The 16127-nt window shown below is 29.8% G+C and overlaps 1 protein-coding gene across 12 annotated transcripts in view; it reads left to right on the plus strand.

The window, feature by feature from the left end:
* Su(var)3-7 (Suppressor of variegation 3-7) overlaps positions 1–16127 on the plus strand; it is a 70112-nt gene that overhangs the window by 16760 nt on the left and 37225 nt on the right. For 9 of the 12 annotated variants that reach the window (XM_035375193.2, XM_085824027.1, XM_035375194.2 and 6 more), the window contains one exon: positions 4556–4606. The exons of the other annotated variants lie outside the window; for them this stretch is intronic. In XM_035375193.2, coding sequence (XP_035231084.1) covers positions 4556–4606 — 51 coding nt within the window. The remainder of the gene's footprint in view (positions 1–4555; positions 4607–16127) is intronic. 12 annotated transcript variants of the gene reach the window in all.

Here is a 16127-nt window from a genome sequence, read left to right on the forward strand (position 1 = left end):
TTGAAGACCGGATTCTGTTAATGTCAAGAATGCAAGAATTTGCATTGAACATTGTCTATGCAGTGATTGTGAAGATGACATGAAAAATTGCTTTCTTGTATTGCTGCAAAAGAAACTTTAAATCCTATACTCTTCCAAGAAAAGAAAAATAATGCAGATTGCTTTTGAGACTACACAAATTACATTTGAAGAAAATTAATTTTGAGGCGGATAATGAAAATGATGATAGGAATAATGAATTAAATATGAATGATTTTAAAATAGAATTCCCAAATGATGATGCAAATATTGCTGGATGCCCTAACTGTAAAAATAAATAAGAGTGCATTGATAATTTGTAAAAACGAAAAGTTAGCTGAGCATTTTGTGTAATTTATAATCATATAAAACTTCTTAAGTAATTTCGCATAAAAAGGATGTTCCTCTTTTGCCCCTCTTTTGAAGGATTACGTAATTCTCTTCAGATACTGTGAGCAAAGTTAAAGTTGTTTTGTCAGACTTAAGACAATCATCTTGTATTTATTTAAATGCAGTATATGTGTATAAATGTGAGAATAAGTTAGACAAATCTTTAAAATATCTGTTATTATATCAAATTGGAAGAGAAACATACCAGTGTAAAATTTATAGGTAGGTCAAAAAAGCAATCTTAGATTAAATTTTGAATAAAACTAAAGATTTCAAGGACAGTCAAACATAAGTTCCTCTTTTTTAGCTGCAGGGGGGAACTGACATATATCTTTCAAAACTACTCCGAACTAAGTTTTTTCTTTTCTTTTTTTGTGTGTTGTTTGGTGGGCCCTAACTTTAAAAAGCTGTTATTATAGTTATCTTAGGAAGAGTAATAGAATTCTTTCGGTATACAAATGAAGAAAAGATAATGAATGCCATATTTCCCCCTTCATGTTTTAATAATAAATGCACAGGGGGAAAGACCTGCAACTTTTAAGAAAACATTTTTTATCTATTTTAAAATCAATAAATAAGTCTTATTAACTTTTTAAACATTATAAATGCTTATAGTAAGAACATATTCTTTCCTAATTTAAAGTTATTTTTTCACGGACAGTTTTTTTAAGGTTTTCTTTTCAAATTTAAAACATTTATTTCTTTGCTGCAAATTGCATGAATTGCAATCATTGTCAACATGACAACCGTGATCACTCTTCATTTCCTGTTTCAGAGGAAAAAGCTCTATGAACTAGCCCTTCTCTTCTAAGTCCTGTTTCTAATTGAGCTAGTTTGACGTTTCCAATGTTATTGTGCTCAGAATTGAAAGATCTGCAGTTCTGTGTCACAAATAAAAACACAAGCATACAAATTATCAACCTAAAAGCAGTAAATAAATAAATAAAATACCAAATCAATACACAAAAACAAAATACAGGTGGAAAGAATTCAAGTGTTTACAATAGTATACTAACTTTGTTTGAATTGTTATTTGTGCTTGAGGTATGAGACTATCCCACCTATAGTGTCTTGAATAAGAGTTCATGCAAGTGGTTTATATATTCATGCAAGTGGTTCATGCAAGTGGTTTATATATGTTGGAAAATAAATGCTGCTATCAGACAGTTGATATTTTGCAGATAAATTTTTTGAAACTGCACATTAGCTTTTTGATAAATTAATTGGGTTTTTAATTTTGATTTTATATACTATTCTCTCAAGATTTTTTTAAAAATTATTTGTTAAGCATTATATGTGTAATATCAAGTAAAACACTTCATTGTATTTTTTTTTTGGGGGGGGGGTTGTTTTTGGAAAGCACATTCTTGTGTTCTATGCGAGATCATCAGTTCACTGAAATAAGCCTTTTTAAGGCATCACAAAATATGATTTCTAGCAGCATAACTACATATTCCCCCTCCCCTTACAGTAGGGTAGATGTAACTGTCTTTTCTTTTGAAAGTGCTAGATATATAAATACCATTTTGTTATATGTAGAATTTAAAATTTAATTTGAATAAATCTTAGTTTCATTAGCATTTGAATTCGTAAATAAATAACTTTGACCAACAAATATTTTATATAATAAATAAATTAAGTTCTAAATAATTCTTTTATAATTTTTTTTTTTTTTTTTAAATAAGCTTTTCGTTTAAAATCAGAGTATAAAATTTAGTCACTATAATTTCATGAGTTACTGTTAGTTTTAATTTTTATTACAGCTTCATTAAATTAGGAGGAAAAAAAAAGAATTTCTCTGTATCTGAATTGTAGCGATTTTAATTGTTAATTATGTTTCTTGGCAGAAACAATGCTATTTTTGTATCAAGAACTTCTTTGTCTGTGTTATTTAGTATACTGTGAAATGAGAATTTTACAATGCTGTTGTTTCTTTTTTCTTCAGCTGTGTGTCTGTCTATTTTATATTTATTTAAAGATTCTTATTCCATTTTGTAATATGTTTCTAATCTAGCCTCCCCCCTTTTTTTTTATCTTTAGCAAGGCAATTATGCTTTCACTCCATCTGAAAATAAATTATATTTGTTACTGTATGTAACCTTATTATAAAATAATGCCATCTGAAAATTTGTTACAGTATTCAAGTTCTGTTGTTTTGTATCATAGCAGCTGTAATATAAAGCTAAAATTTTTTTATTACATGTTACATAACTATTACGTAACATTTTACATATAAAAAGATTTTTTTAAAAAAATTGTGCAGTGTGATGGTATGAGTATCTTTTAGAAGTAAAAATGCTGATATAGCTGAGCATTTGAAAATAAAAAAACTTTTCTTTAGATGAAAAATTTTTTAGGTTATGAATTTTTTTAATATTTAGCTAGCTTGTGTTAATTCATATGAATAAGCAGGTGGGAGGAAAGGAATAACGTTCTTTGTTATAGCTCCAATTTGATGATAGTGTAGTTGAGAAGTGTGTGCAAAATGTAATTCCAGCATTAGGCAGAGTATTGTTGAAATCCTTCATAGAATAAGAAAGACATCATTGATTCATTTCCTGATTGATGTATGGGATCTTCAAATATTTCTTTCTTTATTTTTTTAAATTTCATACATGCACAACATTGTATTGGAGAAAGTGCAATAAAATTGCAAATTCCCTGAGCAAAAGTTCAAAACAGTTGTAAATTCAACTGAAAATGATTACTGTAAATTTTTTGCTGAACTGAACTTGCAGTTCTTCTTAGCTGTTCATGTATACTTTCCCTGGTGTGAAGAAAAATTTCTCATGAATTCGTTAGTATACTGATACAGGTTCTGAAGTAAGTTTTTTTAAAGACTTATTTCCAAAAGCTGCCAACTTCAGTGATATTTCCAAATATTAACAACTTGGAATTTTATGGTGGTGGCCTAGTAGATTTTTAATAGGTGAAATTTTCAGTTTTGTGCAAGCTAATTAAAAACTTTAGTGCTCACATAACTAATATTTCACATGCTGGAACATAATCATATATTATGAATACATATAATGATTCCATAAAGTAATGAAAAACACAAAGGAAATACATATAGATTTACCATAGCTGTTGGCTTTTTCTTTAGCATTCTATACTTCATGTTTTACTTAAAATGTCATGTTCTGCTACATGTATAATGGTATATAGGTTTTTTGTTTTTCTGAAGTATCATTGTTTGTAGCAAGTAAATGCTTGTAATAAAATACAGAGCAAATGATCTTATGAATAATAAAAATTTAAGAAAATAGATACGTATATATATGCATAAATATGACATTAATTTATAATTTAGAAATCTGTAAGAATAGGAAATAGTTGAGATTTCATCATTCTGTATGCAATATTTAGAATAAAATGTAATTCAATTTTTTAAAAGAACTCTTGAGTAAGAATGCTTTTTTAGTTACTAAAACAACTTTATTTTGAAATTTTTATCTTTAAAATTTTAATCTTTAACATTTCTTACACTGAACCATAAGAAAATGCTATAAAAATCGTTTTCATAACATTTATGTGAATAATGATACAGTTAAAAAAGTTTCATTAAAAATAATTATGTTAACATAATTAAATGAAATGCATGAACCATGCTATATTATTTATGTATATATAAATATATATAGAGAGTAATTGTAGCTTAAATCTAATATATTTTGTTACTTCAAATATTATTTTCATTTTTAATTCAAATGCATATTCGCCTACTTAAGCAGTGTTTGCATTGCTTGAGGAAATGTTACTGTGTATCATGCAAACAGTATTTTTGTCTTAATTTTATAAAATTTTGGTTGGGGTGGGATTTTTTTCCCCTAATTGTAACTACAAGTTTTTTTTTTTTTTTTTTTTTTTTTTTTTTTTTGTTATAGATGTATTTAAATGCATCTTTTAAGTAATTTTTTTTTGTGCAAAAGATAAAAAAATATTTTTTTTTGTTGATACATCTATCATTAATTCAACATTTTGTTATTAATGTATTAGACACATAAGGCATATATGAACTGATTCATTCACTGACCATTTCAGATTTAATTGCATAATTTTTGTTTTTAAAAGTATGTCCATAATTTGTATTTAGAGTTCATTTTTCGCAACATATTCATTTTATTCATTTATCTTGCATGGTTGCTAGGTGATGCTGCTGAGGGCTATCAAGCGACATATTTGGAAACTAGAGATAATGGTAAATTATATTCAGCTGTCTACCTCCGATAAATTAGACAAACTTTCAGATTTCTGTATCCATGTGATTTTATCTGTTATATCTCAGCTTTATATAGAGGGACACATATTGTATTTACTAATTTGAATAGTCAACTCAGCTAGAATTCAGACATACCTATTACCAACTAGGAGTTGGGCAATAAGCATGCCATGGATTGTCAGCCAGTAAAGTTGCAGATTGTGGCTGTGGAAAGCCTTCATTCAAACAGGCTGTGTGGTAGATCCACTAGTGGATATTTTGTCAGTCAAATTCAGCAGAACGGCGAGCAAGGTAGTTGATGGATACAATTTAATTTCAGCAGCACAATTTAAAGGCAAATATGAGTATGGCTGTATTCTGACTAAATTGTCCAGTTTTCTGCTTTGGCGATTTGACATTTTGCTTTCATAATTTAATAGTCCTGGACTGCTTCTTCTGGAAAGATATTTACACTTCTTTTGCAGTTATCAGTTGTTCAAAAAACATATATAAAGATCCTTTCTTTCCAATAACACCAGAGAAGGTTGTCCAGAGCTGTCAAATCTGAGAATAAGATGGCTGACTCAAATCGCAAAAGCAGGCAATCGGACAAGTCGGAATACACCCATACTGGTATTTGCCTGTGTATCATTCTGCTGAATCATATTATATCCATGAACTGTTTTGCTCACAGTTCTGACAATCTTCATTTTTCAACTGCAAGACTCGCTACTAAACCTTTGCCACAGAGCTTTTTTAAATGAAGGAATTTATAGCCACAGTCTGGGCTTTACCAGCTAGCAGTCCATGGTGACCAATTACCTGACTTTTAGGTAACCATGGATGCAAGTATGTCACACATGTGCATTCTGGCTGGCAGAGGTGTCAACTCAAATTGATAGATACAGTACATGCCTCCCTATATGGAAGAGCCAAACAAGTTATGAAATTCAGTTTAGCCTTGTTTACTTATTAAATTCAAGTTTGTTTGTTGTGTGTATTTAATTAAAAGTCTGAGTAATTAGTTGAAGTTTCATCAAGGATTTTTCTTTTAAATTTTGATGAAAACTGGCCCTTTTAGAAATTAGCAGCAAAATTTGTAAGATAATATTGGGTCACTTGAGGTTAGTCTCAGTTCAAAATCAAGAAATCAACAACTTTAACCCCTTAACTGCCGCAGGCGTATATACACCCGCGGCATATGCGGGTATTATATTATAATTATAAGAAGTATTAAAGATATTTTTTACTTTAGTAGGGAATAAGAGCCTTAAAATATCCATTTAATAAAATTTTTAGTTTGTTATAAATGTATGTGTAATTGGAATAATTATGTTTCATTTATCAGAAATTATCCCAAAATTCCTACTCACTTGTAGGATAGTTATCGGTCAGCATCCCTTTAGATATAAATGTAATAAATACTGATTTGGCAAAGTATTTAAAATTATGTAAAGTGTTTTTCTTATACTTGAAGAAAAAGGTAAGTAGATTAAATTTTTTCTAGAGGTAAATGGAATTTTTTTTTTTTTTTTTTTGGTAGAACATAAAAATAAACATTACATTATTTTAAATGGATGGATAAATTATTTCTGCAAAACAATAATTATTCAAGAGTTTATAATAGTTATTGAGTACTTTCTGATTATCTACACCTCTGTGAAAAGTTGCCGCTATCTTTTATGGGTATTGTTCCATTCATAAATAATAATAAAAGCAAGCATTGAAAAATATGAGCGGGAAAGAACAAAAATATATATAATCAACAGTTTTATTTTTATAGCCATTGATGTTTTTCAACAGAATAGCCATTTAATAAAGCATGTAAATGTGTTTGTGCTTGAACACGTATGTGGGTTATTGATTTTTTTTTTTTTTTTTTTTTTTTTTTTTTTTTTTTTGTTAACCTGAGAAACCTAAAGCGGATGTTTACCTGAAAAAATGTTGAAAACAAGGAAAAGTTGAAACCAGGGGTGCAGATAATCGGAAAGTACCATTTATTGTTTTATGTTCCACTTTGAATGGATTTAATATATTGTAAATCCATTGGTTCATTAAAAATATGCTGAATATTTATATTTTTTGGATATTGCAGAAACCTCCTTTATTTAGGCCATTACAGATTTTTACTTTTCCTCCTTTGTTTAGGCCAAGGATGTCAAACTCGCAAACCGCATGCGGCCCGGCCAATATATTGGCAAATAATAATATATAATAATAAAATAACATATCGACGAAGAAAAAAGTAATTAACAATAATTTATTCAGTTTTGTTAGATTACTCACAGTGAGCTGACACACACACACACACACAACTTAAATTACAAATGCGTGTGAGTAGTTTGCGTTCAGCTACCTTCGACTTTTGGGGGACACGTGCACTCAGAACTTGTACGCATCCCCCGATAGCCGAATGTGGCCGAACTCATGGTCTCAGTTTTCCAATCATAGTTTTGTATGATATATTGGCAAAGCAAAGTGCATGCACATGCATGCACTTTGCTTTATTATTAATTATTACTTAATTCATAGTTATTTATTTATTATTTTTTTATTTACAATTGTAATTAGATTTGCTTCATGTTGCCTTAGCAACGCAGACGATTTTTGAAAAGACAGTTGCGTAGGAAGGTTAAAAATAGAACAGCGCGTGCATTTAATACCTAATAAATAAATATCTCGTAATTGCTGTTGCCATCCACAAAAATCCAGATAATGGGAATTAGAATATTTTTGCTGTGAAATAAAAGATAAAATAATCTGCTTGATATGTAATAATACTATTAATGTACCAAAGTTATATAATATTAAACGTCATTACGAACAACACGAATCGAAATATAACAATTACGAAGGATTAATGAGAGAAGAAAAGTTGAAAGAGCTCAAGTTAGGAGTGAAAAAGCAACAGTCTATGTTTAGTAAAGTATTGCAAGAAAGTGAAGCGGCGGTACATGCAATCTAAGTCTTGTCCGAGTTGATAGCTAAACATTTGAAGCCTTTTACTGATGGTGATTTCATCAAGGAATGCCTAATGAAAGCTGGAGAAATTGTTTGTCCTGGAAATGTGAAGGCTTTTCAATCAATTTCATTGTCTCGAAATACAGTTGCGGAAAGAGTTACTGATTTAGCCGCGAATTTAAGTGATCAGATCAAAGCAAAATCATCTAGTTTCTAAAGTTTCTCCATTGCCTGTGATGAGAGCATGGACGTTAGTGGCAAAGCTCAATTAGCAGTGTTTCTTCATTCTTGTGACAAGAATTTTAACATTTTTACTACTGGAATTACTGGAACTAATACCGATGCCTGGTACTACCACAGGAGAAGATATATTTACTTGTGTTTTTGGACTTCTGCAGAAATACAATCTACCTTTGGCAAAATTAAATTCTGTAGCTACAGATGGCGCTCCATCAATAACCGGGAAAACGAGGGCTTCGTAGCATTACTAAGAAAAAAACTTAGTGAAATTCACGGTTCAGACATTCATCATATGCATTGTATTATACATCAAGAAGTTCTATGCATGAAAGTAATAAATATGGAGAATTGTTTTGTCATATATAAAAAAAAAAGTTATAAATTTTATAAGATCTCGAGGTTTAACTCAGCGTCAATTCACTGCTTTCTTAAGTGAGTTAGATAGTGAATATTCGGGTTTGTCCTACTATACCGAGGTACGTTGGTTATCTTGCTCCAAGATTCTCAAACAATTCTGGGATTTGAAAGAAGAAATATGTCAGTTTTTAAAAACGAAAAATGAAGACATAAGTTTGTTTTACGATCCAATATGGATACAAGATTTATCTTTCTTAGTTGATATAACCAAACACTTAACCGATTTAAATTTATCGTTACAAGGAAAAGATCATATCATTACGAACATGTTTGATATAATTAAAGCATTCAAATGTCAACTAGTTCTTTGGGAAAAACAACTTAAAAATGAAGATTTGATGCACTTCCCGACATGCAGCATGAACAAATCAAGTTTAGATGATACTTGTTCGTTCAAAAATACGCAGAAAAAATTGCAAATTTAACAACTGAATTTGAAACGAGGTTTAATGATTTTAGTTCCCTCAAAGACAAAATTTTTTTTTTTTGTTTTCTTCTATTTTCTCAATAAGCATTGACTCAGTACCCAGCCATATGCAAATGGAGGTGATCAAGATTCAATGCAACTCAAATTTGAAAGCAAAATTCATTGAAGTGGGCGTGCCTGAATTTTACAAATATTTACCAGCCAGGTTTGAAAATACTCGAAAATTCGCATATGAAATTATTTCCATGTTTGGTAGCACTTATCGGTGCGAGCAGTTATTTTCAGTCATGAAAGGTAATAAGTCTCCTATTAGAAACCGTATTAATGATGCTCACCTTGGGTGAGCGTTGAAAGTTATCACTGCAAACAAAATTTCTCCCGAAATAGGAAAGATAATAGCAGAGAAGAGATGTCAAGTATCAGGATGTAATCATTAAATTTTTCTTGTTCTCTTCTATATAAATATATATGTTTATTATTGTATTATTCGAAATAAATCTACGTTTCTATGAATTTTTTTTTTTTTTTTTTTTTTTTTTTTTTGGGCCCGCCTAAAGTTAAACCTTGTTTGTTTAGCCCAAATGTACCTATGAGTTTGACATCCCTGGTTTAGGCCATTGCAGATTTTTTCTTTTCCTTTTAAGAAATTTTATACACACTTCATTATTCTGTACTTTTGTGACGTTTTCAATGTAAAACATATCTCTATCCATAATGAATAATAACTGTCTTTTTAGAGTGTTTTATGCTCTAATTTGATGCTTGGAAGTTGTAGTTATTTCTGCTGAATTCTTCACTCAGATGTAAATCATTCCTTGTAGGTACTTTGTGGGTGGGCCACTTGCATAAATATATTTCCCCTTTGTTTCTTCCCTTTAAAAATGCCTGTTTCTTTTATCTTTTTAATCTGTTCACGATGGGCATCTCTGTTACTGAAGCGTTGTCTTGGGACATCGCGTTAACCGGATGTGTCGTGTTGTAGGGACAGGCAGTTCGTGCTGCTAAGCCTAACTTTGGAAAAAAATTCGTATAAATGAAGTTTTTCTTCCAATTCTTTCAATTTTTGATACATTGTGAGAAGAATATTCAGGTAGTTGTCAAAATTAATTTTAAAGCGTTATTATATTTTCCTTAAAAATTTTATAAAATACTCATTCTAGAATATAAATTTCCCCTTATCCCACAAATAAATATATATGGAAAAATATTCAAACAGTCACAGATTTTATTTAAAACAACATGCAATTAAAATTAAAAAATATTGAAACTGTCTTTCATAAAAATTCAACAAGCAAACAATGAAAAATAAGCAATATTTCAAAATGAGACGGTGTATGATATTATTTGAAATATGGGTGTACGCAAAGTCCAACGTTGCATATGTCACAGGAATATAATATCTGCTGCTATTTTACTCAGCAGATTTGACTCATTTAGCATTTGTATATGTTCTACGGTCAGATATGGATTTTGCCATTTAAAAAAAAGAAAAAAGACCTTTCGCTAAGCGATACAAAATATTCTTCTCAATGGCGGAAAACTCAAGGAGTAATAAAAAAGTCTCTAATGTTAGAACATCTACTCCACTATAACATATAAAAAAATAAAATAAAAATAAGAAAAATTAATAAATTAAATAAAATTAAATGTATTCTAGAGCATTGAGAACATGTTCATTTGTTTATATAAAATTACGCAGTAAGAGCCATTACATTACTCAACACTAACGAATTAGCATTTTTGTATATTCTACATTTAGGTAGTGCTTTCATTTGCCATTAGAAAAAAATACGTTTCACTGACGATAAAAAATATTCATCTCAAAGCCCGAAAAATCTACGAGTAATAAAAAAAAATCTAATGATAGAACGTCTATCCCACTATATCGCAAAAATAAAAAGTATCTCAGTGAAGCGAGAACACGTGCATTTGTTTATATCAAATGACGCAGTTAAAGAGACATTACATTGCTTAACACCCACCTACGAATATCATTCTCATTCCGAAACAAAATACTAAAAATAAGAAACATTACGTAGAAATGAAGGTAAACATACTAAACTTTCGATATATTTCACCATAACAGACATATGGCCACATCTAGCGGCAATAAAAAATACTAATTAAATGTTCTATCTAAAAAGTCATAGAGCCATAGATTGAACTAAATGGCGATTCAAATATGACACACCCGGCTGTGAGATAATGTTTGCTGCTGATGTATTTATGACACGCCCGTACTGAACGGGTTAACACTTGCTTGAATTTCTGTAATAGATCTTTAGATGAAAGTGATAGCAAAGTTGACTGATATTTACATAATATTAGACCTAAATCCTAAGGATTTGGGTGATGCATTGCAGAATGGATAATCCTCCCCTTGCGGAACCTAACGTTTGATACAGAGCATGGTTCACACCTTGCAATTTTGATTAACTCATGAACACGCATGTGTAGCATTTATTTGACTCCACCTCTATAAAATGGAATGTTTCTCTTAAACTCTGATTCACTGTCACATTTCTTCAATAGTTGTCAACAAGGTCATTTAGAAGGACTGAACCTTTATTTTAGATCAGATTTCAAATGTCTAGTTTCTTTATATGCTAAATAATTACTTTAAATATTATTTTGGGATCATATTTACCCATAGATGTCCTACTGTTACCTTAGATTTCTTGAACTCTCGTGCATAATTTTTCATTGAATTTACTTATTTGAACTTTTGTTTTTCTAAAAATTAAACATAGTCATTTTCAAGCACAAAATTAAAATTTGTGAGCAAGAAATAGCCTGATTTAGGTTTTTATTAGATGAAGTTGAAAATGAAGATTGCAAAGTAATTCGAGAACGATAGTGAAATAAGTGACCATGAATTTTTAGCAGGCATAGTACAGGTAGCAAACAAGAACTGAATAGCATAGTCATTGGAGAAAGTGAATATTTAGAAGATTTTTATAAACCAAGAAAATTCTAAAAAAATTACCCAGAAGTCAGTGAGTTGAAAGTCAGAATTTTTCTTAAAATGATGATGATATCAATATTGATAAGGCTACTAAAAATTAAAAAAATAAACATTTATTTAAATTGTTGTAATGTCCGTGCAAGAAACAAAAATTACTTGTATGAAATGTGATTATTTTATTCATCAAGATCACGCCTTTTCAATGTGTAAAAAATGTCACAATTTATCAGAAAAGAACAGTATTTAATAGCATTTTATATTACACAAATGTATTGCTTGAATTTTTTTCCTGATTAATCTCTATAATTTTTTATTGTAAAATTTTGAAGAATTTTATATTTTAATGAAAATATAAGATTACTTTAAATAAATAGTTATTTATATTTTCTATGTATACAAAAGAGAAAAATATCTAATAATAATTATAAAATAATCGAGAAATAATTATATTTTTATACAGAAAAAATGGAAATTGTCATTTAATTGTGTTTTTTTTTTGCATTTTAATATAGTTATGTATTTTTATATTAAGTATGTAAACATTATTTGAGCAATTTCATATTTGTATCCATATTTGTGGATAATCATTTGAGAAAAAGTAATGTGAAAAATTATGTATACTTTACAAAACATTTTAGCAGTAATAATTTGAATAAAGTGTATATTGATGGTAAGGTCAAATATACCTTGTGTGTGATCTTGTGTATGAATGGAGCACAGTACCATCTTAATAGTATTATGGACCTCTGGGCAAACCAGAGTATTGGTCCTACAAATACCACTCGCAGCAAAGGAACATACATGGATTAGCATGGGGCCCGTATGCTCGTGGGCTGCTAGGCAAGTGCCCGCAGTGGCCATTAGTTAAAGTGGCTCTTATAGAGTGTGTGTCCACTTGGAATAAAAAAAGTTTGACAGTCATTTTTAAATTCCAGAATTACTATAGATTAAATGTGGAGTATATTTATTGCAAAAAGCACTGAACTGGAATTATCCTATGAATAGTGAACCATAAATTTATGTAATGGCAAAGAAAATCTTATTCTTTTTAGTTAGTTGAAATAATTTATAACTCGAACAAGGATTAAACAAGTGGGAAGTAATTACAATTTTAAATGACTATAATATGTACAAAATATGTAAAAATTAAAACTAATATTTTAAAGAAGCATATATTTGAAGGGAGAAAATTCATAATAAAATGAAACTTGGTAATTCAGTCATGCTTTGGAAAATAAAAGGTGTTTTTTTTTTATCATTTTTAACATTAGTTGAAAATTAACCTGTTTTAAAAAAGTGAAATTAAGAATTACCCCAGCTGATCCTTGGATGTATCTTCAATAGGTTTAACTCTCAGGATATAATACCATAAAGTTGATTTTAGCATTTTCAATTATTAATTAAAATGAATTATTATGCTAACTACTATAATAAACATTTTTATGTGTACATTGGCAAATTTGAGAAGATTCATTTTTAAACGGAACTCTTAAAATGATTTCCTTTAATTTTATTTTAAATATGTCGTGACATTTGGCTGATAGTTCATAAATATTCAGTATGACAATGACACACTTTTAGGGTAATGCAGGTTTGATTTACAATCTATTTTGATCTTTATTTATGTTATTTAAGATTATCAGGGTTCGTACGATCCTTTAGAGTCCTTAAAAGTCCTTAAGTTTTTTGGAATTGATTTTTGGTCCTTAAAAGTCCTTACTTTTGGCCAAAATCGCCTACTTAATTTTAATCATCTGAAATTTCTGTTTTTACGACTGCCATTTTGGGTGTGAATTAGCATTTTGCAGGAATATTTTTGGCAATTCACTGACAAATGGGTTCATGAGTTATAATTTGTTCCTATTTGTAATATAAATAAGGGTGGGATACTCGAGTTTCTGAGCAAGAAGTGAAACATAAGCATTTCAAAATTATTTTATTTTTTGTAATGAAGAGCTCTCAAACAACTTTCCGATTTTGGGGATGTGAATTCTTTTACTAAATTGTTCTAAACTTGCCGATTTTAAGATCGGTTTCGATAGAAAATTTTTAATTCCGAGATCTGGGAATTTTTTAACGATTTTTTAGAACAAACGATTTTTTAGAACATTCTAACATTGATAAATTTCACTAAAATAATGGTAATATATTTGAATTATATTTAAGAAATAACATTAACATAAAATAAAGCATTTTTATTTTTCACTGTCATATTATAAAGTTCCATTTTGGCCACATATCATACAAATTTTTGAATCTGAAAAATAAGTAAGGAATAATGCTATAAAGCACAGTTTATGAAATAGGTTTTAGCAAAAGCAAAATAGCAATGTAGTTAATTAAAAATGTCTTTTTAATTTTTTCATGGCAAGAATTTTCCCCATTTTGCAGAATGTGCATCAGTTTTCTCTATAAAATTAATTTCACACTTTTTTCTTTCGATTTTTTTCTAAAAACATTTATGGATTTTTGCTGTTACAGAACTGGTAGGGGTAATTTTTCTTTAGAGTTTTAGATATTGAAGCTTGGAAAATTGAGAAAGATTTCAAGGCAAATTTATAGACCCACGACTCTAAAAGATTCTAGAAAAATGTGATAAAATGAAAAATGTCTCCATGGTAGTAACACGCAGATTCTTACATTTTGGAGAGCATCTGGAAGAACAATGAAAACATAATAGTTGAATGTTTTACTTCTGATTCTAGAATCGCTTTCTTAACATTTTTATCTTCCCTTTATTTTCTCTACTTTTACTAGATACAAACATGGAAAATATCAAAAATTCTTCTAATCTTATCATATGGACAGGCATTATAGAAAGAAATTTTTTTATTAATGACGAAATTGAAAACTGACAATTCAAAAAATTAATCTAATATGTCTTAATGCATCATACACAGAACTGGCGCTAGGCATTTTGCCACCTGATGCAGTCTCTGTGGATCCTAAATTCTGCTTTCAATGCCTGCTCTAAATTCTAAAAGTTTTGTGATTTCTAGATTTTTTTGCTCAGTGTGTCCCTAAATTCTAAAAATTATGCCACACCAGCTCTGTGACCAGACCTTACCATATGTATTTCATATTTCTTCTGAATGTTCGTATTACTAAAGAAATATAATTAGCAGCTTTTGCCTGTTCCTGTTTCCCAGCTTTTTCCTGTTGTTTCCTTTTCCTGAGGAAGCCCACCAGCGGCCGAGCGGTAAAGACGCTGAACACTGGTAGTTCGGTCCGAGGTTCGAATCCCGCAAACGGGCTGGCTGCATGGGCGTTTTCGTGGTTTTCCCCATGTGTAACGTGTATACGAGCCAGTTTCCCTTAGAAAGTCCTCCACGAAAGGCATCCCTCCCCTTAGGCAGATAGCCCTAGTGTGCTTTGCCATAATTAAATACACCACACCACCTTTTCCTGAGGCTTAGCAGCCTCTTTTTAAAATCGGCAAGTTTAGAACTTCTGTTATTCTAAAAGACTAAATGCATTTAGAATAACAGAAGTCTTTAATTAAATCCCAAAAATTTAAAGAGAAAAGGAAACGTGTTGAAAAAGTAACTAAATATGTAAACAGAAAGAAAATTATTCTTCAAAGATATGTACAGTTATTATTATGTAAATTACCCAGTTGTTTACAGTTTCAGCCTTTATTATAATTTCCCATTTCTATTTCCTCATCAGAATGCAAATCACTTAGACAGTTTCTAAACTGAGTTTTTTCGAGTGTAAGACGAGTGTTTTTGCTCTCCACTTGCTCCCTGTTCCTGTCTAGCCTGTCCTTGTTCCTGTCTAGCTCTGATGAGTTGTAATTATTAGTCTTTCCATTACTGCTGCTGACATTTGAGTTTATTATGACAAAAGAGTTACTGAACCAGATTAAATTGAATTTAAATTGTATAATTTTTGGCCACTAGTCCATATTTTTAGTTTGAATTTCACTCTTCTAGTTTAATTATATCACCACAAACTGTATTTTATTTTGTTAGCATAAAAACATGCCTATATGTTCCAAGTTCTTTTTAAATAAGAGGCTTATTTAAACCTTTATTTAAATTTATTATCTTATTTATAGTTACTTTCAGACATAGTGATAATTTGCTTCACGTCTGGGAGGGGGGGGGAGTCGGACTATTTAACTTTTACCAGATCAAGTAAACCCTCATAGGTAGTACATTGTGGAGAGGTTGGCAGTTAGGAGATAAAACACTCAGACACTAATGAGAACATTGTTTTGCATATTGAGACAAATTTCTAATTGTTAGAAAACATGCTTAAGAAGGAAATAGATATAAATTAGCCAAAATGTCTGGGCAGGCCTTCAAATTAAAAAGACGCATGATTGCTTTGTAGCTTTTAATGTGTAATTATCCAAATATTGTTTAAAAATCAATGTCATAAATTGCATGTATTTTAAACTGTGAAATTTTATGAGATTGTGATATTAATAGGGTTTTTTAACAAATATTATTAAGAAATAAATTTAATTTAATAGTGGCCATGTAAATGTATAATGACTAAGATTA

Source organism: Stegodyphus dumicola, chromosome 9 (assembly GCF_044657685.1).
Source record: "Stegodyphus dumicola isolate Sdum_Otavi_A_Nest chromosome 9, ASM4465768v1".
NCBI classification, from domain to species: Eukaryota; Metazoa; Arthropoda; class Arachnida; order Araneae; family Eresidae; genus Stegodyphus; species Stegodyphus dumicola.